The sequence below is a fragment of the Pleurodeles waltl genome, chromosome 8 (assembly GCF_031143425.1).
Source record: "Pleurodeles waltl isolate 20211129_DDA chromosome 8, aPleWal1.hap1.20221129, whole genome shotgun sequence".
NCBI lineage: Eukaryota > Metazoa > Chordata > Amphibia > Caudata > Salamandridae > Pleurodeles > Pleurodeles waltl.
This window is the reverse complement of record NC_090447.1, coordinates 177392214-177416109: the sequence shown is the minus strand read 5'-3', so window position 1 is coordinate 177416109 and position 23896 is coordinate 177392214. Positions and strand designations below refer to the sequence as shown.

At 41.9% G+C, this 23896-nt stretch overlaps 1 protein-coding gene across 4 annotated transcripts in view; it reads right to left on the bottom strand.

Annotated features, from left to right (window-relative positions):
- The window catches only part of FAT3 (FAT atypical cadherin 3), a 651131-nt gene that overhangs the window by 99040 nt on the left and 528195 nt on the right, over window positions 1-23896 (bottom strand). For all 4 annotated transcript variants that reach the window (XM_069204015.1, XM_069204017.1, XM_069204016.1 and 1 more), the window contains 6 exons: window positions 21245-21634; window positions 17963-18177; window positions 15607-15744; window positions 14370-14513; window positions 9909-10106; window positions 5791-6589 (listed from right to left, as the gene is read on the bottom strand). In XM_069204015.1, coding sequence (XP_069060116.1) covers window positions 5791-6589; window positions 9909-10106; window positions 14370-14513; window positions 15607-15744; window positions 17963-18177; window positions 21245-21634 — 1884 coding nt within the window. The remainder of the gene's footprint in view (window positions 1-5790; window positions 6590-9908; window positions 10107-14369; window positions 14514-15606; window positions 15745-17962; window positions 18178-21244; window positions 21635-23896) is intronic.

The following is a 23896-nucleotide window of genomic DNA, read 5'->3' as shown; positions in this document are numbered from 1 at the left end:
GGGGTCATTTTCTCTAGCCTCCTGCTTTTGGCTGTTTGGTGTATCATTCCACCTTCCGTGGAGTACTTGCTTTGTAATGTATGAGGAACTACTCTACAATTCCAAAGTTACTCTGGATCATCAAACATTAAATGGACTACCTCTTGGACACATTTTATACAGAAGGCATATTTTTGTTAACAGTCCTGCAGTCTTTTAAATGTTTTACTTGTGGTGCAAAATACAAGTCAGACTTACCGGCTTTGCCAATGCTTGTTGGACTTGCGGTGTTCATCTGCATCATACAATCCAGGCTCTGAGCCCGGGAGGTGATGCAGTTTTGCGACAAAGGCTTAAAATGGAGCCCAAAGACCCAGGGCCTGATTACCCCAATTCTTCCAATGTTGTATGAATTTTGCACCTGAGTGGAAGTGATTTTGCACTTTTGTTTTCACCAGTGGATTTATAAGAAACGAAATTTGGATTAAGTGAGACAGTTTCAGAAACGACATTGGCATGACCAGGTGGGCAGATTTGGTGGTGCAAACGATGACGCAAAATTAATATTATCTGACTTTGATCAAATCTAAGTTATTGTCCACTTCCCGGTCTCAGGATTTAACTAAATAAAAAGGTGATTCTAGGCAGGTCACCGTATCTTCCATTTTCTGAAATTGTAAACATGTGTCCTGTAATTAGGTATAAAGCAACTTTATGATACACTGTCTGGTACTTCACAATTACATGCCCTGCCCCATGACTCTCAGAAGCTATATTACATAAACTGCCGGGGCTCTGCTAATTTGAATTTATGTACAGATTTTGCAATGACTTCTGCAAAAACAGTTAGCTCATTGTAATAATCCCGCGTATAATATATTAACTGATGCTAAATGGCTCCTCGGTGCCATTTAATTTATCTGGTCTGGTTTGAAATGTATCCCAAACATCACCCTGGTATGTGTAAAGCATCTAATGTTTTACATGATTCTGCCAGAACGTTCTCTGCAAAGCGCGTTTACGCTCGTGGACGCTACATTAGCGCCATATCAAGTAGCCGAAATAAAAGTCTCAACCTATCTCTTTTAATCTAAAAATGCTGCCAGCTGTGAGCATGTACGAACACACTGGCACACAATGAAATGTATCCTATAATCATGTGTGACCGTGCCCATTTTAGGAGGCAAACCGAGCGCTGGGAGACATGCCAGAAAAGAAAAAAATATAAAACGAAAACCGTATCTAAATGTGCATGCAGCCCTTCAATGGAAAACTGCTCTTCAGAAAACCTTACAGTTGCCAAGAATATTCCGAAACGCGTTGAAATCTAGCGCGTACCGCTGTATGGTGCGATTTACGACCGTGAGACACACCTTGCATTAGTCTTGGGCCTGGTGCACAGGGAATGTATTCACTGAATGGATTAAACGCGGTGAAAGTGTTGATAATGTGTTCTGGTCACTCGTTGGCGGCGCCATCGATGCGCTAGAGCCACATTCTGTGGAGGGAATGCGTCCCGTTAGCCATTATATAGTCCCTCTGTGGCTATTCGCCTAAGTGGAACCACAGCACCCTTAAAAAGTAGGGGAGCATATGACAGGATTTGAAAGTGCGTCATTCCGGCGGCTCGCTTGGCGTAAGTGGCCAGATGAAGTGGACGGTCCTTTGGGGCCTTATTGGCGACTCGGGCTGACTTCTTCATCCCACCTTCCTCTAAGTGGGCCTCTGAACAGCCGCCAAAATGTCCACACATCCCTTGGCGCGCCGCCCGCAGACTGCCTGAATATACATCAGCCTCGGCGCTGATCCTGCTGAGATCTCCGGGTCCGCCTCTGCACATTTTCACAGCCCCCTTACCTTCTGATTAAATCTCCAACCATAAACAATAAATCAGTCCCTGGCTTTTGCCATCAATCACTGCCACGTTTTAGCTGATTCAAACGCTTGATTTGCGGCGCGGGATCGTCGCTGCTCAGCCAGAGCGCCGCGTGGTCGGAATCTAATACCAAGAGTTAAGCGCCGCTGAAGAGTCAGTGAGCTATGAAGGCGCTTTTGGCAGCTGGAACCTTGCTCCTTCTGCCAGATGATTGGTTGACTCTTGCTAAATGGCTCTAGCGTGTAAAACCCCCCAGTAAACCCGTTTGGCGTAACATACCTCAAAACATGTAATAATAAAAACAGATCAAAATTAAAGTGCCATGAGGTGCTCACGATCTGACATGATTTGAGCTGTACAAAAAAGACGAAATGCCACACACTTTACTAAGTGCACAACTAGCTATCACTTTGTGTCAACGAATTGGCCCTTATTTGATCTGCCTTGAAATGATGAGAGTCTGCGTCTACTGGCACCAACTACCGAGTTGTCAAATTAAAATACTGTCCTTTAGCCTGTAAACCATTCGGTGACGCGGCTCTGCGCACTCTCCCTCGCTGGTTTGTGTACATAGCAGGTGTCTGTTTTAATATCCACTTGGATCCACTTACTTTTTCATAACAATCAACAGTGATATAATGAGCACAAGTGGTGCATTGGTTAGTAATAACAGCTTTCACACAGAGTTACCCATATTTATGGTTATTTTATTCAATGTATGTGTAAAGTTCATATTTGGTATTACAAAATACAGAGTACCACAGACCACGACTCTCCTAACACATTCCGTGCCATGGTCTGAAAGCTTGAAATATGCTAAAGTGAACCCACTATATTCCAGCTCGTATACAATTCACGTCACTGACCACATTTCCACAACCACCGTCACCTCCCCCAACAAGACCTGCCTTGGGGACTTTACCTCAGAGGAGACCTTTCTACCAAGACCCCTTTCTTGGCCCATCTCGCCTCACGCACCACCAAGGCAACACACTCTAAATGCAATACCACTGTTGTGCCTATCTACCACCACTGATGTGACTCAGTCTCCCTAGTCAGTGTCCGCTTTAGTGATCTTTGTAGAAACTGCAGCTTCCAATGCCAGTGTGATGGTTAAGTAGGTTAATAGATTCGCTGCACGCATATCAGTGTGCTTGTGTATTTATGTGGTAGTGAATCTGGTTGTGCATGTGTGTGTTTTAATTTTATTTAAATTACAAATTTGATATTGCGTGAACCTAAATTCAAGAAGCACCAGGAAGCTTTAAATAGAACATTTTAATGTCAGTAAAAACACCTCAAATGATAGGTGTCCACATAGAACAGTATTGTGTGCATGATGTGTGATGGACACACATTACAAAAAAACAGAAGGTGATAAGGATGTGGAGGTAAATGCAATGCGTTATTGGGATATATCCCAACATTTCTAGAAATGCATTCAAATCTTTTTTTCCCGCCAAACCCTTTTAAAATCTCACACAGCCACACATTATAAAGCGTTAGGCATTTTGTCATGTATTTATTTGAAAGTACACTCTTGGCAAATACACCTCTGCCGACTCAGCAGCACTTAGGAACTGGTTTCTTTCAAGGAGCTCTCACAAAAGAGGCCATTTTTGCATATTGCATAAACAGAAGGTCGCTTGTAGTGTTTGATGGGAAAGGTAAGGAGATACTCTGAGTTTAGGTGCCTCGGATTCAAAGATGCACAACTTCTGAGATGTCCCAGATGCAGGAAGAAACATGTGGAAGTCATCTACTAGGCTCAACCCGCTCGCTTGCCTGGAAGGTACACTTGATATAGCTGACTACAAGGAACGGCTAAATACCTGTTTTAGTTCTGCCTCTTGAGATTTGCACATTAAGACTTCAGCTGCCAGAACAAAGCACTCAGCAGTCACCTTGACAATGTCAGGCACAAACCAATCATTCATTTACATTATGGGTAGAACACAACCCCACATCTGCTGGCTCTCAAGAGCAAATTATGTGAGAATAATGGTTAGGTAATGACTGCAGTGGTACAGTACGTCTACTTAAAATACTCTAAACTAAAATAAAAGCCTACTAATGATAGGGAGATGACGAATTTGTACTACAATGTTTATGCAGACACAAGTGCTTAATTTGAGTCTGTGGTTGCAGGTGGGGCTCTCTGTCACCCATTTATGGGGACCAGCATTTATTTTTCAATTAATCTTGATAGAAAAACACAAAAAGTGGAAAAACGGAGGAAGAGAAAGACAGAAAAACAGCAACAAATGGAGAAAACAAATGAAAAAGAACACGTAAGAGAGAGAAAAAGGGAGGGAGTGTCTGGTGGTTGATTAAAGAGGCATCAGGTAGAATCAAGACTAGAGAGCCTTGTTATTTGGAAACCAGACCTTCAATAGTGCTAACCATGGTGCTGGCCACTGACTTATGACCCAAAACTTTGGGTCCAGCACTTACTCTTTTACAAACTAGGCACTGCAGTCTCTCTCACAAAGGTGTATCTTAATGTGTAGACAAGAATGATATATTGTTCACTAGTGGATGCTTCTCCTATGCACAAACTGAAGCTGTTTCTATGATAGCCTGCATATTCTAGCATCTTGCTAAAATTAACCGAACTGTGAGTAGTAGGTCAAAGTCCCAGATACTGAAGAAAATGATTTGGAAGAAACAAAAGATTTTATGCATCGACTGGTGTATATGCGCTGTGCATATACCTGACAAGTGGCCCTTGTCGGCTCTTCCTTCTTTCCATGCATCTATCCACCTTGACTCTATCCCATCATTGTGCTTTCCCTCACTCCTATGTTCCCACATCTTTTCTAAGTCTCTTGACCCTGGCTAGTTTACTGATACTGCTGATGAGGGTAGGGGCAGGAGGTGGACACTGTCCTATTTCTTTGGTCATTCCAAGGACCCAACAAGACTCAGTTGGAGTGGTATGACTTGCTAGTGAGGGGGTGGTGGATTAGGGAGGAAAATACAGATAGAAACCAAGGAGGTTAGAGTGAGGCATACTGGAGGTGTGAGGGGACAGTAGAGTGTCCAAGCAGGAGAGCTTCCTCTGGCATCCTTAGTGGAGTTTGACACATCTGGCTCACACCACACTTTTTTTATTTATGCATCTACTTGTTTATGTACTTATCTATCTATTTATTTAATAGAGTGTTCACTAGAACCACTAGAGGGACAGAAAAGTACTTCACAACTCTTTAAGGAACATACAAGTATATAAAACTAACAATTTCCTTAATATGGTGACACAGACAGAAGGCTGGCTATTTTCTGAGAGATAGTGAGGATATTGCAACATATGTATATGACCAGAGTAGTTCAGGAGGGCAGAATACTAGTGAGTGGAGGGACAGGAAGGAAGAATTTACAAATTAGTGCAGCACAACTGGAAAAAATAAAAACAATGTACATGGATAAAAATTAGATGAAGGATAGAGGTAAGTAGGGCCAACTAGATGAAAAAGTGGAAGAAAAATTACCTTCTCAGCGACACAGGATGGAAAAATTGCCACAGCATACACACAAGATGGATAGATCATGGAATAAGTAACATGCTGCTTATTTTAAGTCTGTGAGGGCATTTTTGAGGATACTTGGCCCAGGACGACATAGCTGAGTCTGTATTCCCAACACCCCCAATAAACCATATGCAGCCTTTCATATGGGATAGCACAGTGACTTGCTTGTGAGACCTCCAATCTCTACCGAAGGGTCTGTGGTCATAAAGGCCAAGCTCTAATGAATGTCAATATTGTAGCCCAGTTTCTTTGTATGGCCCCCATCAAAGAAGCCAAACCTCTTATCAATATGTGGAATTGCCTACTTTATAACATTTGATAGACTCCTTGAAAATTCTCACTAGAAAAAGGTTGATAGATAATTTTACTATTGGATCACAAGCACAATTGGAAATGTGTACGTACCATTGCATGTGCACCGCACATTCCGGTAGAAGCGCGGGCTAACAAAGCTGATGCGTGCAGTGCTGTAGGTCATCAATGAGTGTGAATCTATAGACAGAGTCTGCTCACAGTGCTGCTCCTGGCAGTCAAGTCCAGAGCAATTCTTCTCCAGGATAGCCGAGATACGAATCACATTTTCCAAATGCCTCCTCGCGCTTGCCAACTTTTGAATCAAGTAGGCGGGTTTGTAGAATCCATTGTTGTTCATCTGCACGGCGAGCAACATGTCGAGCTGATTGGTGGCTGCTACCGGCTGGATGCTGATGATGTGGAGGCTGTCCTGTTTCTGGCTTAGAACTGCGTTCCGGAGGGAGCGCCTGAATGCATGCATGTGGAGACCAACAAAATCTTCAGGGGACACATTTTCAAAGCGGATGGTGACAGCGTTGAGCAACATCTCCTGGGTCAGTTGCTCCACATGGACAGTGATATCCACTGGCACGTGGAAACGGCCATCGCTGACAGAAACATTCAACACATATTTGCCGCTATCAAGACCGCCCAGAGCAATGATCTTTCCATCATGGCTGTTGACCTTGAACAAGCTTTTTTGCGAAGACCTAAGCGTGTACGTAAGTGCGTCATACACATCTTGATCGGTTGCATGGATCTTCCCTATGACCCCACCAGGAAAGTCATCTTCCATTGTGACTATAAAGATCTCCAGTGGAATGGCAGTGGGTTTGTGAATACTTTCTTCAATCACACGGATCCGAATGTAGGACTGGGAGGCCAGCTGGGGTTTTCCAGAATCTTTTGCCTGCAGAAATTGAATAAAAATTACCTCCTTGAATGGACCAGAATCACATTCACTTACAAATTACTGAAGATGATTAATAAAGTAACTGGTTAAAGAAATGATGTTGCTCTCACTGAAAATATGTCTATCTGTGAATTACTAGCATACTGTACTGCTAATTGTTTACAATCCATTTGCATAACAAAGATTGAACGAAACAAAGTTAATCAATAGAACATATGTCTGCATGACTGACTTGGTTTTTTATAAAGTTTCAAACTGTGACTTTTCCTCATCAATTTGCCTGAATGTGTTCTGACTTTGAATTGTTTATTACACATCAACAATTTTTAATTAAACACAACAGTGACTAAAAATCTCGGGTAGTCATATTCCATAGAACAGGTACAACATAGGCAATGACTATACTTTTTCAACTGCTCCAGAGAGCTCAGTCATAAGGCCATTCATTTATTACCCCTCGCCAGGGACAGCCAGTGAATGGAACTTGTGGGGGTGTTTTAGTAGGTCTGTAAATTTGCCCAGGTGAAACGAATTGCACTTGCCCACATCTTTCATATGGGTTACTGAAAAAAGCTGGAGATAGTAATGTGTTTTCTTATAAGTTGGAGACTGCAAAGCTGCAAAGCTGTTCTAGTCAGATGGGACACGTGAAAACCATTGTGGGCTGTTTTCAGGCCTGGGTAGAGTGAGAGCAATCAAAAACACCGAAAGTGAACTGGAGTATACTCACCAAGTGTCCCTCCCGTCACACACAACCCAACCAAAGAAGAGGACTGGGGAGCAAGTGCGCTGAAAGGCACTACTCTTTCAAGGTATTTCATTATTTTAGACAGGAAACAAATATCTATTTGTCAGTCAGTAGAGCTTGTGGTATGTCTCCCATTTAGAAGAAGATATATTCCACAGCAGAGGACTTGAAGGCCTGTGCTACAGTCCACTGCTAATAAATACATCAAACAGCACCTGGAGTGAGGTGACCCTAGTATTCTCTCTATGTACAGTAGCCATTAGAAATGTATTTGGCCAATGGCTGCAAAAGGACATCAGCTCTTCCATCTTAGAAAAGTGGAAGATGCAATTGGTCATGAAAAGAGAGATTAAAAAACTACTGAAGCATGGAAATTGGGTAGCATTGGTGTCTCATGCTTGGTTAATGTAGAAAAAGATTCTACAACAGTGCTTTATAGAGAAGGATAATGCAGAGGCAGGCATCTCAATATGAATTATACCTAGTGGGAAAGCAGAACTGTTCGCAACAATGCAAGACAATGGATATTAAATATGTGTTTTGCATATCCATTTAATGTGGGAACTGTCATGGAAATGGTGCTTTGTATATCAAGGAAATTTGGAAATTGCAATTATCATTGTAATTTATATGCCCATCTCGGCCTGGATCGTGCCCAGTGCCAGAACCCTCGGTTCTTCCACCCAACCAAGATACACTGCCGCTGACCTCCGAGCCCTGGAACCTGGATGCACCAACAACCACTGTTGCCATTCATCCTTGAGTCCCATCAGAGGACCATTCTCCTGCCGACTCTGCCACCTCACCTTCAGCACCTTCAGCAACCAATGAAGCTCACACATTGACCAGTGATGCAAATCCAGTGCATCCTACTCAACACACATTCACGAGTTAAACATGCCATCAAGGTCTGGGACACGATCTCCCTCACTCCAGACATCATTTTCTCCACAGAAACCTGGCTCAACCTGGCCTCTGCACCAGACATTGCCACCGCCATCCCCGAATGTTACAAGATACCTCACCAGGACCAAATGAACAAGCACAGAGGCGATATTGGGACACCTTCTGCTGCACAATATCCCCTGACAACCCAACACCAGTAATGGAACACCTCAACTTTCAACTCCACACATGGAAAAAGCACCACCAGAGGCACCCTTGCCCACATACCACGAGGACCATGTCCCAATTTCTGCAATGCCATCCCAGAACTCATCCCCCTGCAAGCAATCAACTCCAAGTACTACATATCCTTAGGGGACCTCAACTTCCACCTCGACAACCCCAGCGACACCAACTCAGCCGACCTCCTGGAAAGCTTGAGCAACATCGGCCTCAAGCAGATTGTCACCGACTCCACCCACATTGCAGGGCACACGATCGACCTGATCTTCAACTCCAGTGACAGAGTCAGGTACATCCACACCACACCACTCACCTGGTCCGACCACCACAGCATACACTTTACCATCTCCGGATCCACTTACCCTGGAATTGTGCCCCCCAGATCCACTCAAACAAACTGGAAAAAGGCATCAGAAGAGCAGTGAAACAACACTTTCAGTGCCCACTTCCCAGACTCTACACATGACCCTGAACAAACAGGAAAGAGCTTCTCCAAGTGGATCACAGAATGTGCCGATGCCATTGCCCATGCCAAGACAGCCAAGGTCAAAGAGCAAAGCAAACGAGCACTCGGGCTCACCGAGGAACTGCACTCCTCCAAAAGCGACTGCTGAGAACTTGAAAGGAAGTGGTGCAAAAAAAAATGAAAAATGAACCGCCTCCAGGACAGCCTTCAGCCAGTACCACTGCCTCATTTGTATATCTTTCACATTTTAGTTCCACAACACAGGCCCACATAATCACTGGTAGGTCTCCCTTAAGCCCATACATCTGCAAAGGAATGACCTAAGAAGCTATACCTTTCTGTAACCCATCTAATCTCCGCTCTGAACATTAATGTGTGTGGAGTGTAGAGCCACAGGTTTTCTACAGAATTGGTGCTTGATATGGAACTTTTTCATCTTGATTCGCCTCTTCATGGTACTGTTGAGAGTCTTTGTGTGGTGGCTCCAGTCAGATGCAACACTCACACACAGCACTCTCACAGCCTATGCACATGGCCACATCCATGCCTTACAAAGGGTAGGTGACTGCCAACCATCTTATCTCCCTGGGCCAGTGCCAGTGCCAGGCTTTGGGTACATCATCTTCAATTTTTCCATCCCACGTACTCAGTTCTCCAAATATCTGGGCCTGCATATTATCCCAATACTTATTTTATTCCCTGTGAGATATTTCAGTGAGGCAGCCTACCAGCACTGGCTACTGATGCATATCTGTGACGGCTTCACTTCCATCATTTTTTATTAAGTTTTGTATTGTCTTTTAACTTGAGCACCAGTTTTTAATAAAGGAATCCACAAGTGACTTAGAAAAGGTGTAGAAGATGTGGGATTTTTCATGTGTGCGCGCCCTTGTCTATAAAATGCGGGTCTCGTGCTAAATATAGGTGAATAAAACAGTTTAGATATAAAGAATTTACATTTTGAAGTGTATTACCTGCACAGCAAGTAGATACTCGGTTGCATCTGTGTGCGTGAACATTGTTGCGGATCTTAAAATTCCATGCTGGTCCAGCGCGAATGCCCCATCTTCATTGCCAGACAGAATGGTGAAGGTGAATGGAGGGCCATTATGGAAAGAGTCTTTGTCTGTTACCACTAACTGCAAAATGCTTGTGCCTACCGGTTTGTTTTCCTAAAATATAAAAAGCAAAGTTAAGGAAAGACTGTCCCTTGCTTTATTATCAATGAAAATTACCATGCTCTGTTAAAAATACACAAGAAATCACCTGTGGCCTCTCACAAATCTGAGACCAGTGCTAAAACCGGACACAAACTCAATTTGTACCCATATTTGCACAGTAACCCTTAAAGATGGGTGCAAATGGGCATAACATCGTTGCAGAAAGATTGTGCACTGCTTATACCTCATTTTTCACAGTAACACATATATAGTGTGAACGATTAAGAACTTTTCAAAAATGTGCATTTCATCGGTAACTATTTGTACACTTTGTAACATTAAGAACGGAACGGAGGTGAGGATCTTTTATCACAATATGTTGAGACTTAGGCAGTTCTGCAGACTGTCGTCCGTCATCCTTCCTACAAGATCTTATCAATACTGGTAAGGCAGCTGTAATTGCAATTTACAAGTCTTTGAACCCTAGCTCGCTGGACCTACTCTGCATCTCTTTATTTCAGAGGCCTGCCGCAGTCATTACAATACACGCTATGAAGCTATATCAATTAGTTGCCCCATAAGACACCCAGACGCCATGCTGGAGGAGCCATAGTGCATCAGTGGTGTGATGGCACCCGAAAAACAGGTGACAGCAATAAATGTGCACTTCGCCTGCTAAATCAGGGTGTGAGCTCTAAGATGTTTATGAGTTTTGAGTTTAGAATGTGAGTTTTGGGTTTAGGGTATGAGTTGGCATGGGAACTGTCTCTGAACCCTTTAAATATCAAGCCTGGCTGGATCAGGCCCACTGACCAAATATTTACGAACAGGCTGATATCTCATGCAGAATTCTTGTGCAGAAGGTATTTTTATGGACTCAGTAGCAACACATTTCACAGAGGGGATGCAGGACTGACAAAGGTTCCCTTTTTTGTCCCGATGATGATCTGTGGACGTTCGCCAGAGGGTGGAAACAGTGATAAACATGTAGTGTAGTTAAATAAAATCTACACTTTGGCTTTTCTAAGGGTTTGCCCCAGTGCTAAATTTGTAAATAAAAAGGTGCCGGTGCCCAAAGCCCTCTGCTTAAACATGCGGCTGATGCAATTATATGTGCGAACACGGAATGCTGAGGCAGCGTAATCCCGAAGTCATCTCGGACCTCTTCAATCCGTTTACAGCCGCTCCCTGCCCCTTCAGCTCACTCCTGCAGCTTTCTGCTTTCTCTCATTGTGACGCTTTTTTGTTTGTCTCTTCCTCTGTTTTTCCCAAAAGTTTCTTTTGCTCGCAGCAAATGCTTGAGGCAGAAGACTCAAAAATAAGTGCTGGTGCTCAGCACCGGAAACAACAAGCACACGTTGAGCACTGGTTTGCTCCCTAAGCTCTCATGATAGTATTTCTATGCAGCCCTAGCAATGAGTTTCTAGCTCTTGTAGAGTGAGCCATATTTTATTGCGTTCACTATGTATAGTGAATCACACTGCACTTCATCACCAAACGTGTCCTCACCTGCACTCCTATTAGAATGTAAATAATGATATAAATTGCCATACTGTTGCTAATGTCATAGAAAATGTTGTGTCTATTTGTGCGGGTAAGCACTTGAACGCTTCACATACAAGCAGTAATTGCTATACGAATACAGTATAATAGACAGCAATACAGTTACATGAATTAGACAAGCAGCATTTTAAAGCCTAACCTGGAAACATTACAGGGAGGTAAATGTGTTCATGGGCAAACCTGTAGCAGGTTTCGCTTGAGGAAGATTTTGTTCAGTTGTTGATGGGATAAAGAGCTCCCGAGTTAAACAATTCATACCACTAGAAACGACCCCTTTATCTGCCTCTCCTGTTTGTGGTCTAACATTGACTACAGAATGTAAACAGCAAATTCATAACACATGCTATCGAAGTGGGAGGTCTTTACTTGGAAAAGGAGGCTGCTTAAATAGTTCAGTGAGAATTCTGGCACAATGAAAGTATGAAAGAATAAAATATCTTTTGGGCAAACTCTGATGGACTAAAATCTGGTACATTTATTCTTACGGTTAAAATTACTGGCCTTCCCTACAGCAATATAAAATAGCAATATAGCCCACTGCAGGGTTGCTATGATGGTTGTTGAAAGCCCTGAATCCAAGTTATAGGCCTGAGCCAAAGGTGCGACCTATAACAAGGGAGAGGGCCATTAACAACTGATAAGCAGAAGGGCAGAAGTGCTATAATGCTCTTAGAACACCCCCCTCAAACACTGCGGGTAGATTGTTCTAAAATAGAGAGACACAGAAATACAAGCACTGGAATGTTGGAGCAGCAGGTCCATTTTCAATGTTCCTTCTAATAGGCCTGTATTTGTTTCCAATAATAGGGTGTTTACAAAGCTTCTCCGACACCTTTCACTTAGGAAGGGTAAACACTTCAAGCAAGCTGCAACACAGGGGGATAAAGTGATTTGCCGAGGATCACACAATTTGGTCTAGTGAAAAAGCCCTCAAATTACGCATTTGATGACATCTTGTTGAAGATCACTGGTGAAGCTCCAGTTATGAACTGCAGGGCATTGTCCATAAACTAAAGTGGAAAATATGACCTACTGGCCAATAGAAACCAATTACAGCACGCTGCAATGCCTTGATGTGGCCTCCCAAGAAAGACACTTCAAAGGTAATGCTGGGCTGCAGAAAACAAGGCAATTGTACATTACAGGTAAAGGGTGAAATTGGTCACTCTGGAAAGCAGTTATCTTTTCAGGAGCCAATATCAAAAGTTTAATCAGAATGTGTCGCCCTGCTGAGAGCGTAGCTCCTGCAACTTCGCTCTTAAATTGTCATTCGTGGGTTGCAGCAGATGACATCCCACTGGGACCTTTCCATCCGCATTTAAGCATGACACTTCCAGCCACAGGATAAATATTCAATGCCCGAGCTCCACAGTACTGGAAGCTGCCGTGTTAAGTCAACGCACAGTTGTGAGCTCCATTTCTCCCAATGAAAATTTTCACTTTGTCGTTAGTTGTTAACACATACATTGATGCGGAATGGCTCTCTAGTATATTCAGTAGGACATATAGAAGAATGGTTTCAGCATAATATCTGTATCTTTATTTACTTAGGGCCTGATTACGAGTTTAGATGTTATTTATCGCATCTGATGAATATTGATGCCACATGGTATGTTCTTTATCTGGTGCAGTATGTAACACCTATTACGAGTCTGTGGGGAATGACACAGAATTTGGCGTTTAATGTATCAAAATCTGCATTATACTGTAATTAGGATATGCTTTTACACGTTAAATTTCAGCAGGTTTGACCTGCCAAAATGTATGCAGGTTGCGTTATGTAATGCATCCGATAAATATCGTTTGTGTTAAATACCTTCAAACTTGTAATTCTGACCCATGCATAAACAGTTGTTTATGCATGGGTCAGAATTGACCTTCCCACTCGTAACCAGGCCCTCATTATGGGTTTTCTATAGAATGCACCAGGACCTGAGAGCCATCAGTGCATCGTACGATGAAGAAAATAATTAACGTCCATGTTTATAGTATACAAAAATAAATGCCAAAATGTATGAGCAGTCTATTGTTGTCTAACAGAGAAAATATCACTTATGTAGCAGAAATTGCAATAGTTACAGACGAATTGAGGTCCTGATTCACAAAGGTAAACATACACTTTATTTTGTTATTAATAAGTAATTTTACAACTGCGAAGACTCCGCAGTTGGGGTGGAGAACTTAGCACATAAAAAGATTTGTAATTTTATGTGCCGAGTCTCCGCCACATGTGTGATGTCTCAGCAGTCACAGAATTACTATTTTTAAAATTAAACTTGTAGCTTATCAATACCAAAACTATAGAAAACTTACAAGAAAGTATAAGTTTACCTTTGTGAACCATGTCCATAAGGTATAGAAATATTATCTGTTTATTGGAGCGGCCGCCATGCAATATCTCTCACAGTGGAGTGACAAGAAGAGAATACTATAACAGAGAGGATGTTTTTTTTACCCACCTCAAATAAAAACAAGAACAATAAGATCAGTAATGATTGGTTTAAAATGCTTCAAATGACAAAGAAATAACCTACAAAAAATTAACACTTGCTACTGACAAGTGTCTACACTTCCAGCGGTGGCTCATCGAAGAGTACAAATGAATCAATGTACAAAGTGTCTGTCTAAGAGGCATGAACAATCAAGATGCACAAATCCTTTAGGTTCATCCCAGGGTCCTTCTTCACTGTTAGCGTGATATGATCATCTTACCTGTATTACAGCGGTTTGATTGATTGGTGTAAAAAGGGGGCTATTGTCGTTGACGTCAGAGATGTCTATATTTAGGGTCACAGTTGATGACAAAGGTGGAGTGCCGCTGTCCCGAGCCTGAATCTGCAGCGAGTATCCAGACACCTAGGGGTCAGCATAAGACAAACCTTAGATTTTTTTCAGAAATTCTCTCTGATTTGGAGATAGTGCTGATTTGGAGACAAATTTAGATTTGGCGAAAGAATAACACATTTGTCAAGCAGATTACAGTCAGTGTTATGACCTTTTAAAGCCTACAAATATATACATATTATTCAAACACAGATCAAAAGAATAGGGCACAAGCATGTTTTAGACATCTAACCAAATAAGGGAATTTAAAAGATTAAGGGGGTCATTCCGACCCCGGCGGTCAAGGACCGCCGGGGCCAGGGTCGGCGGGAGCACCGCCAACAGGCTGGCGGTGCCCCGCAGGGCATTCTGACCGCGGCGGTTTGGCCGCGGTCAGAACAGGAAAACCGGCGGTCTCCCGCCGGTTTTCCGCTGCCCTACGGAATCCTCCATGGCGGCGCAGCTTGCTGCGCCGCCATGGGGATTCCGACACCGCATACCGCCATCCAGGATGGCGGTATGGGGTGTCGTGGGGCTCCTGGGGGCCCCTGCAGTGCCCATGCCAATGGCATGGGCACTGCAGGGGCCCCCGTAAGAGGGCCCCACAAAGAATTTCAGTGTCTGCTTTGCAGACACTGAAATTAGCGACGGGTGCAACTGCACCCGTCGCACCTTCCCACTCCGCCAGCTCCATTCAGAGCCGGCTTCCTCGTGGGAAGGGGTTTCCTGCTGGGCTGGCGGGCGGCCTTCTGCCGGTCGCCCGCCAGCCCAGCGGGAAAACCAGAATGGCCTCCGCGGTCTTTCGACCGCGGAGCGGCCATTTGGCGGTTCCCGCCAGGCGGGCGGCTACCGCCGCCCGCCAGCCTCAGAATGGGGCCCTAAATCTCTATCATAGACACACATGCCACATTTCAAAGATTTAACATATACTTGCATAAGTCACACTGTTGGAATTTAGCTTTCAAAGTACAGTCAGTTGTTATAATGTAAATATGAAATTATTCTGTATGCATATTTTTTAAACTCATAAGTGACATTGCCTAAACACATATTTGAGTAGTGAACATAAACAAAAACACAAAAATGAAATCCCACACATAATAAAGACAATCAAAAAAATTCTTACTCGTTCTCTGTCCAATTTTTCCTTAACTTTTAAAAGTCCTAGAACAGGGTCAATAGAAAACTGACCATCTCGATCCCCGCTGACAATTGAAAAATGAATCAGTGCATTGGCTGGACTGTCCAGATCTTCAGCAATCAACTGCAGGAAAACGTATAAAAATGCAGTCATAGAATGAATACAACAACAAAGAGCAAAGAAACCTTGGGGTGTGAGAAACACAAATTGATGTTTTATATTTCTTGATCACTTGATTGAAGTTAGAAGTGAATGTGTAAACTGAGTGATAGACCAAAAGTACTGAATTTAATCAGAGAGTGCATGATTCCTGAGAAATTACAGCTGCGTTTTCCCTGCTTGGAATTTTCTGAACCGCTAAATAAAAAAATTAAAAAAGCAGTACTCAAAACACCTTCATTTTAAGGCAGAGGGAGCGGCAACAAGTTGCTTCTTGGCCCTCCCCCAAAATAAAAATAAATAATAAGGTGTGGGCACATGGGGAAACTAAGGAGCAGGTATGGAGTAACAACAGTGTTGGGGAGGGGAAGCAGAACATGTGGGAGAGCAACTTGAGGGAGGAGAAGCACATGAGTGAGAAAAGCAACAAGGATCATAGGGGTGGGAGGGAGTTTAGCAGGGAGAAGCCAGAGAGAGAGCTTGCAACTTCAGGGAGACAGCAACAGGGAGTGCTGGAAGTGGGTTTTTGGCAGGGCGACGCAAACGAGGGAGAGAGGAGGAAAACACATGCACTCTCAAGGTGTGCTTAGGGAAGAAGAAAAAAGTCACTCCCTTAAAGCCAGAAGTAGAAGGATAAAAGCCAACCAAAAAGAGAAATGGGCTATACTCCAGAGGAAGGACAACATGAGATAGACAAACTGGACCAAGGGAAACCATTCAGTAAGAAGCAAGCAAGTCAGTGTGACAATTAAGCCAAACACTGATAAGCAATGGGCAGGCTGCAACCCAATGTAAGTTCTTGGTAAGCCCACAATTTGTCTTTTGCAACCGGACAGCTTGCATCATTTGGCAAGCTGTACCTGGGGGAGGTACGTGGAAGGTGTAGAAACCATGACATGATTCCAGCATAGGTAGGGGTGTGGGGATACTAGCGGAAGGAGGACACCAGTGCCAAGTTTGTAGCATGTGCTGTAATAGTGTGTGCTCCCATCCCAAAGTGGTTGTAACTTCTAAGGATAAGACAGACATGGTTGGGATACTACATACAAGGAAGATGTGGGAGATTAGAGGAGAGTCACACTTCACGCAAAGCTAAATTTGTATGAGAAATTCCAAAATCTGCTTCCTACTCAGTAATTACCCATTTTAATATTAGTTCTTATTAACAATTAAAAACTATGAATGTGTATCTTTTGGTATTACAGACGACTAAGACAGATGGCTATGGGTTAGGGAGGATGAAAGAGGGTACTCTGGAGCTCTCCTCTTTCATTCCTCCTCTATCTATGTTTGTTTCTATTTGCCTAGCCAAGTGCCATATTAATGTCAGTTACTTGTGGGCAACTGAAGGGATACTAATTTGTGTGGTGTAACATAATAGATTGCCTGTAACAGAATAGAGTGCCTTACATTCTCATTAATGTCAGGATCAGCAATCTCAGTTTGATAGGCATGTGGTGGGAAAACTGATGACCTAGAAACATTAGTAACACTGTTATACACGCTCCTTCAAAAGAAATCACTGTTTGATCGTTAGCTTGTTTCTTAAAAGTTGCACCATCATATTGTCAGTAGAGTAGGAGAAAATAGATAATGAGAGTTGTAAAGGACTGCCACTAAATTATGTGGACCTAGCCATTCTTAACCAAAATTGGACTTCCCATGTCAAACAATAAATATTATTGAATGCTAGTTGTTATTACTTTTCTACGGGTTAGGACACACAGGTTTTGTGTGCTCAGAACCATCAACTTAGAAGTCCGGTCCCCAAGCGAAGCAAACCAACCCATGTTTGGTAATATTTACAATTTCAGAGTAAACAGCGTAAATTTCCCAATGGCACATCCTGTTTTCTCTCATACTTCTCGAAAGTCAAGTCAGTCATCTTTCCCCAGCGGGTATCCTCTTTCGGGAGGATCAGACAGGTGGATAGTCTCCTGTTACTAACAATTCAAAAGCAAACCAAAAAAAAAATACTAGGAGTGGTTAACAATGGTTCTTGATAATGAAAAAGGGAACATCTTAAACCGATGAAGACTTGACACTGTCTTCAAGTGAACTTGGATCAAATGTTCAAAAAACAGTTAATTAGGTGCAGCAATTTATCAAAACCCAAAATTTGATAAAGAAATAAAACTAAATGTGTCTCCTTCTAATGAAATAAAAGTAACCTAATACTGACCAAGGTGACAGAATCACCAATTGAAGCGTCCTCACTGATGACTGCACTGTACATCTGCTGGTTAAATTTTGGCGCGTTGTCATTGACGTCGGTTAAGTTAATGTTCACCGTTGTAACTGCACTTAAAGGTGGCACACCTCCATCTTTTGCTTCGACTACCAGATAGAAATCTCTGCATGCCTCATAGTCCAGTGTTTCAAAAACAGAAATAACACCTAAAAAGATAAAAAGACAGAAATTGTTGAGTTGAAATGCTGATTGTCTACCGTATAAACCTTTTCCCAAAAGTCTCACATTTTGTAAAGAGGCCTTAGATTGGCATAAAACGTGGACACAAGGAAGGCGCTATTTGTGCATGTGCAAAAATCATAGGCGTGGCTCATCTCTTTTCTGACATCGGAACCACCCACACATCAATTTCATGTATTAGAGCCAGAGACACCATAAGATCCAGCTGATGCCAGCCTCAGCGGTGGTGAGGCGATTGGGTAATATGAAGGAACAGAAGTCCTAATCAGAAACATCATTTGAACACCACTTGCTTCTCCATTCTTTTGATATTCCCTCCACAGATTCCAACCTCCTGAATAAAATATGATGTATTGAGAAGCAAGACTGATTAAGGTGAACAAATTCATACTCATAAGGCTGCTGCGGCCCGTGAAGAACAGCACTAGCAGAGCAGGTGAAGACTTGCCAAGGGTTATTGTGCTTCCAGAATGAAAATTCTTCAATATAATATAACAGAGCTAAGGCAATGGCCTCTGCGGAATATCCATTACCAGTTAGATGCTCTTGTGAGGGTTACAGGTTTAGATGAGTGGAATTCAGATGTTTTTTACTGCATAGATAAAAGTTTTCCTTATCAAATCTCTCCTATATGTTGCTTCGTAACGCAAAAAAGGAGATACTCTGATGGACACATCTGCCCCAATCTTAGGTAGGGGTTGAGGCGGAAGTTGCAAGGAATGGCATCACATCTCAAATTGTGAATATATAATAGTAATTGAATTTATTAGTGGTATTCTCTGTAAGCAGGAAACAGTGGTGCTATTTCAATTTATTGGTGATAAAACCTGCGAACAGCACCCATTGATTGAAGTATCACTGTTAAAATGGAAAGTGCATTATGTGGTGCAACATTCTGCTAACAATAAGCACTGAACAAGGCGCAGTTAAATTAAGGTATTTACTGCATGCGATGCAGTCAACATTAGCGATGAATTAAAAAACATCTGACACATACCTAGGTACATGTTGCGTACTTGATGTTCGCTAGCACTGCACGTCTGAACCCAGAGCCTTTTACGGATGAGCATTGAGTGCGGCTCGAGTAGAACCAATCAAATTTAATTTACCTCATTACAGAAACCACTCTAAAAGAAAGTGGCCTGCTTCTTATAAAAGTCCAGCACTCCTTTGTGAATTATTTAATTCAGCGATTGCTACACTGTGGAGAGACACCCCGGTACTAAGTTAATTTCACTCGCCAATGACAAAAGATCAGCAGGATTTCTGACATTCAAGGAGACCCAGATGACAAGATTTTAGCAGAATGGATGTGTCCTGGTTAGTGAGGACTTTGCAACAGCTACTGCAAGATACATACATGGCAGAATCTAAATATTGAAATGCTCCCTGTGTTTACCGTCTCTCCCAGGTGGATGTAAAGCTTTAAAAAAATGTATATGCATATCTTTTAAATATATTTTAATTAATTCAGTAGGACTTTTATGCTTCTAGAGAGGTTGTGCAAGACTGCTTAGTCAACAACATGCAATCAAAATAACTATAGATTTAAAGACAAATCTATCAATTCTCTTGCAGTAAAATGGCTATTATGATCGGTTGCGGTTTTTTAAAACTTCTATAGTTTCCCATGGCCCTTTAGCAATTGATTATTATTTCAAATGTTAAAGATGAAAGACAGCTTTCATCCCTGGCTCCACTCATGAGAGAACTTGGACAGAAGACCTAGCTGACCGTCACTGATGTCAATCTCCAGAGGGAATCAATTTCTACGTTTCAGAGGTTTACAGCCAACAACTAAGCACTTGAGCGCCACTCCTCTGTGACACAGATCGAGAGGGATGTATCTATGTGGCAATGTTTATGGAATGGCCATATCCATCTAATATATGTTGTTCAGAAAGGATCAGGAAATGTGATCTCTTTTATGAGAGATGGTGAATAAAGCAGCAAAGCCTTCAAACTGCAGTTCTGTCTAAAGGAAATTGTCTAGAATATGGTATGTTGTTTTAAATTGAACTTGACAGCATCTAACACAATATTGCATGTTTCTTCAGCAGTGCTGAACTAAGAAAAGGATCCGTTGTGGACTGCCAATTCCAGTCTACCGAAGAAAGAATGAATTGATAAGCAGACCTCAGAACTAAAAGACAGAGTGGGATAAATACTTTTCTGAGATTCTCACCAGTCACCTAATTTTTCTACAACTGAAGGAAGAACTCAAATAGTTTGCATAGGTGAGTACTTTGCAGTGTGTGACTTGCAAAGTAGAGCATACCGGAAGCATATTTTTTTATTGCCTATTAATATCTGCAACATCATCTCTTGCATCTACAGGCAGCCATTTAAATATTGGGATTGTAGAACATTAACTCTTATAAAAGTAAATTTCTGGTCTAGTACACACTTTTCACTCACAAAAGTAAACATACAAGTATGTGAGATGCAACTGACACAATGGACATTAACACTATAATGCTCGGAATTGACATGAGAATTTTGATTGAGAGACAAAAAGAGAGTAGGATTTGAGGCTCTTCCGCTTGCATTGATGGACTTAAAATAAAACAAAAGAGAAGTATGCCCTCCTACTGCAAAACGGGTAGGAGGACCATTGTGCAGAATATACTTTTTTGGCAAACATGTTTTGATACATTGAAATAGTATTTCATCTGTATTACTCTTGGCTGTACTTTATTTTTTATTTTGCAAAGTATTTAGATAAGCCACCCAGCATGCTAGAGATAAATCACCAGTAAAGAATCATAAAATGAGTCAGATTAGAATGACTTTATAGGAGAACACAGGCCTTAGTAAATGTGTCTTTCAAGGCCTTGCTGTTGAGGCATGGCCAAAGAAGTGAAGTCAATTTTCAAATGCATGCTACCTTAATTATGAGATCCAACCCTGCATTCCTGTTCTGTCTCTAAAGTTATGCACACATGTTAGTTCAATAAACTTATTTTCCACAATCGGCTTGTGCTTAAAAAAGTTTCAGTGTGACTTGTGAAAAGAAGTAATAATTTTGCAAACCTGTTTTTGAATTGATCCTGAATTTGCCTTGTTCATTCCCAGACCTCACGCTATACGTAATCTCTGCGTTTGTGCCAATGTCCTTGCTTGCTGCAAACACGCTCAGCACCTCGATGCCTGGAGATGTGTCTTCTGCCACAGTAATAAGATAGTCTCTTCGTTCAAACACAGGAGGGTTGTCATTGATGTCTAGCACAGTGATTGTAACCACTGCAAGGGAAGACAGTGTCAGCACTGGGCTGAGGTCTGACGCCTTCACTGTGATGTTGTATGATGCCTGCAACTCTCTGTCCAATGGCTGTTCCAGCATGATGATACCTGATGTCTGGTCCACCGAAAAATGTCCGTCTGAAGAATCCACTAAAGAGTAGATCACTTTCCTGTTGATACCTATAGTAGTCAAAATTACATTTTATTAATTTCACAAAAACTATTTAATCTATTTAGCATAAATCATGGTTAACTCTTGAAAGAAGCTGGTATGCGGATGCAGAAATTGTGCACAACCCCAAAAGCAACAAGATCATAGATGATTAGGGTGACCATTTCCCTCTACATCATTTGCTCACTGTCTCCAGTCCTGAACATTTCATGTACAAATCAGTGATTTCAGATATGTTACTCTACTTAGTTCAATAGAAGCAAAACATGATTGCAACACACAGAATGCATTAAGCTGTCAAGGGAAAGTCCTCACCTGGAAATAGTGTCTGCAGTGACCAGGTGGGAGGTGGACATCCTACATATACTTAAGAAAACCCATATAGCATAGATCTCTGTAACAACAATGTCCGTACAATACAGTCTTAAAAATGGAACTCGTTGACAATTTGTATAAGATGCAAGGTGATGGTAGACCAATTGAATGCGCCATGAATACACTGGAGATAATGGAAAAGAGCATGAATAGCTGGATACCACGAATCATCTGACAGGGTCTACTCAAACATATGGCTCTGTTGAGGTTTATTCTGTTTGCTTCAATATCTATAATGTGCAAATAAGTTGTAAACCACCATAAAACTATCAGCTGTCTACCTGGGCCGAATGTTATGTTCTAGTATTGTTTTACTGAGAATGCATAGGAGGAAGGGTACATTTGTTACAATTTAATGTTGTTCTGATGAGTCATAATCTGGTGGTGGTAACATAAAAATGCAAGAAAGGAGGCACAGGAATATCACAATGAACTAATGATCTACTGAAGGGTGGAGCAAGCATGGACCTACCTCACTCACAGCAAAGGGGACAGCACAATAAGGATAAAAACAACATGTGAAGTATTTATCTGTTCCTAAGCTTCCATGTCAAGATATTGATACAGAAATATTGTTTAATAAATACAAAAATATCACCTTAATGTGAATTTTCTATACTAACTCCGATTTGGTGATATTTTTATAGGCAATAATTGGGATATGTATGCCATACTATATTGCACCAACAATATTCTGGTACCTTATCATTTGGATACATTAAATGAGGTAATATGAAGACAAAAAGTCCAGAGATTAACTTTACAATCAGTTTAACCAGTTCAACACAGTCTTTATTCCGTTTGTTAGAAACCATAAAAGAAACAAGTGTATTTTAAAGCGTCAACCAAAGCGATCAAGAAAAAAGCTGTGTCATAACTAATTGACAAAGCGCATGATTCATTAATGAAACAGACAAGCCAAGCAGAAAGTAATGCAATAAGACCACAAACTCAATGCCCTATAATCCACAGGTCCTCATCAAAAAGGAAGCATGCAAATATCTTACCATGACATTAAAAAATAGATAAAAGATAAAAATGAAATCCAGATGCGCATTCACGGGCTATAATTAATTCTTCAATCGATGTCCTGCTGCTCACTGCTGATTAGAGAAAGGTGCCAACACTATAACACACATCCGGACTGCCTAAAAACTGCAGGCCAAGTAATGCATCCTTACACTTCTGCACCACCAGAGATTTTAAAATAGGTTTAGGAAAATGAAGAAAATAGGGTCTATAAAATTTACAAAAGAACAAAAAGTGCATCATAGATTGTACAAACACCCCATCACAAAGGCAAGCAGACAGGCTAGCACCCCAACCACTGGATCCATCTGAAAAAAACACAGAATTCACCGTACTGTCCTTGCCCTGAAGTGGAAGAGAAGCAATTTCTCCCACCACAAAAGTTCCAGGGGTAGATCAGACGCCTAATCCACAGATGCTAAAAACGTAGAGCTTTTGCTAAGTGCCAAATCCAGTCTTTGAAGGGCTCCTAATATTCCAGGGAACTGAGTCCTTTTTATGTGAGGTACCCATGGATGAAACCTGATTGGGAGAACAAAGCGATGGGACTGGAGAGGATGTATTCCCAACTGGGGGCATACCTGTGCCTGAGCCCAGAAAGAGTCTTCTCTTTGTAAGGACAATCTCAGAACTGATAACCTCCATTGCTCTTTCCAGGTCAATCGAGGTGCTTTTTTTTTTAGGAGGGGAAGGGGCCGACAGAGCATCAATCATCCTCTTTTTTCTCATTTATCTATATGAAAATGGCTAAAAAAACTAGAGAAAATATTCAAGGTTTCCTCGTAAAGAGTCTCAAAATAATAAAATGAAGACAATGTATCTTCTCAAAGGAAAATCAAAAGGGGGGGCCTAGCCCAGCCCAGCCT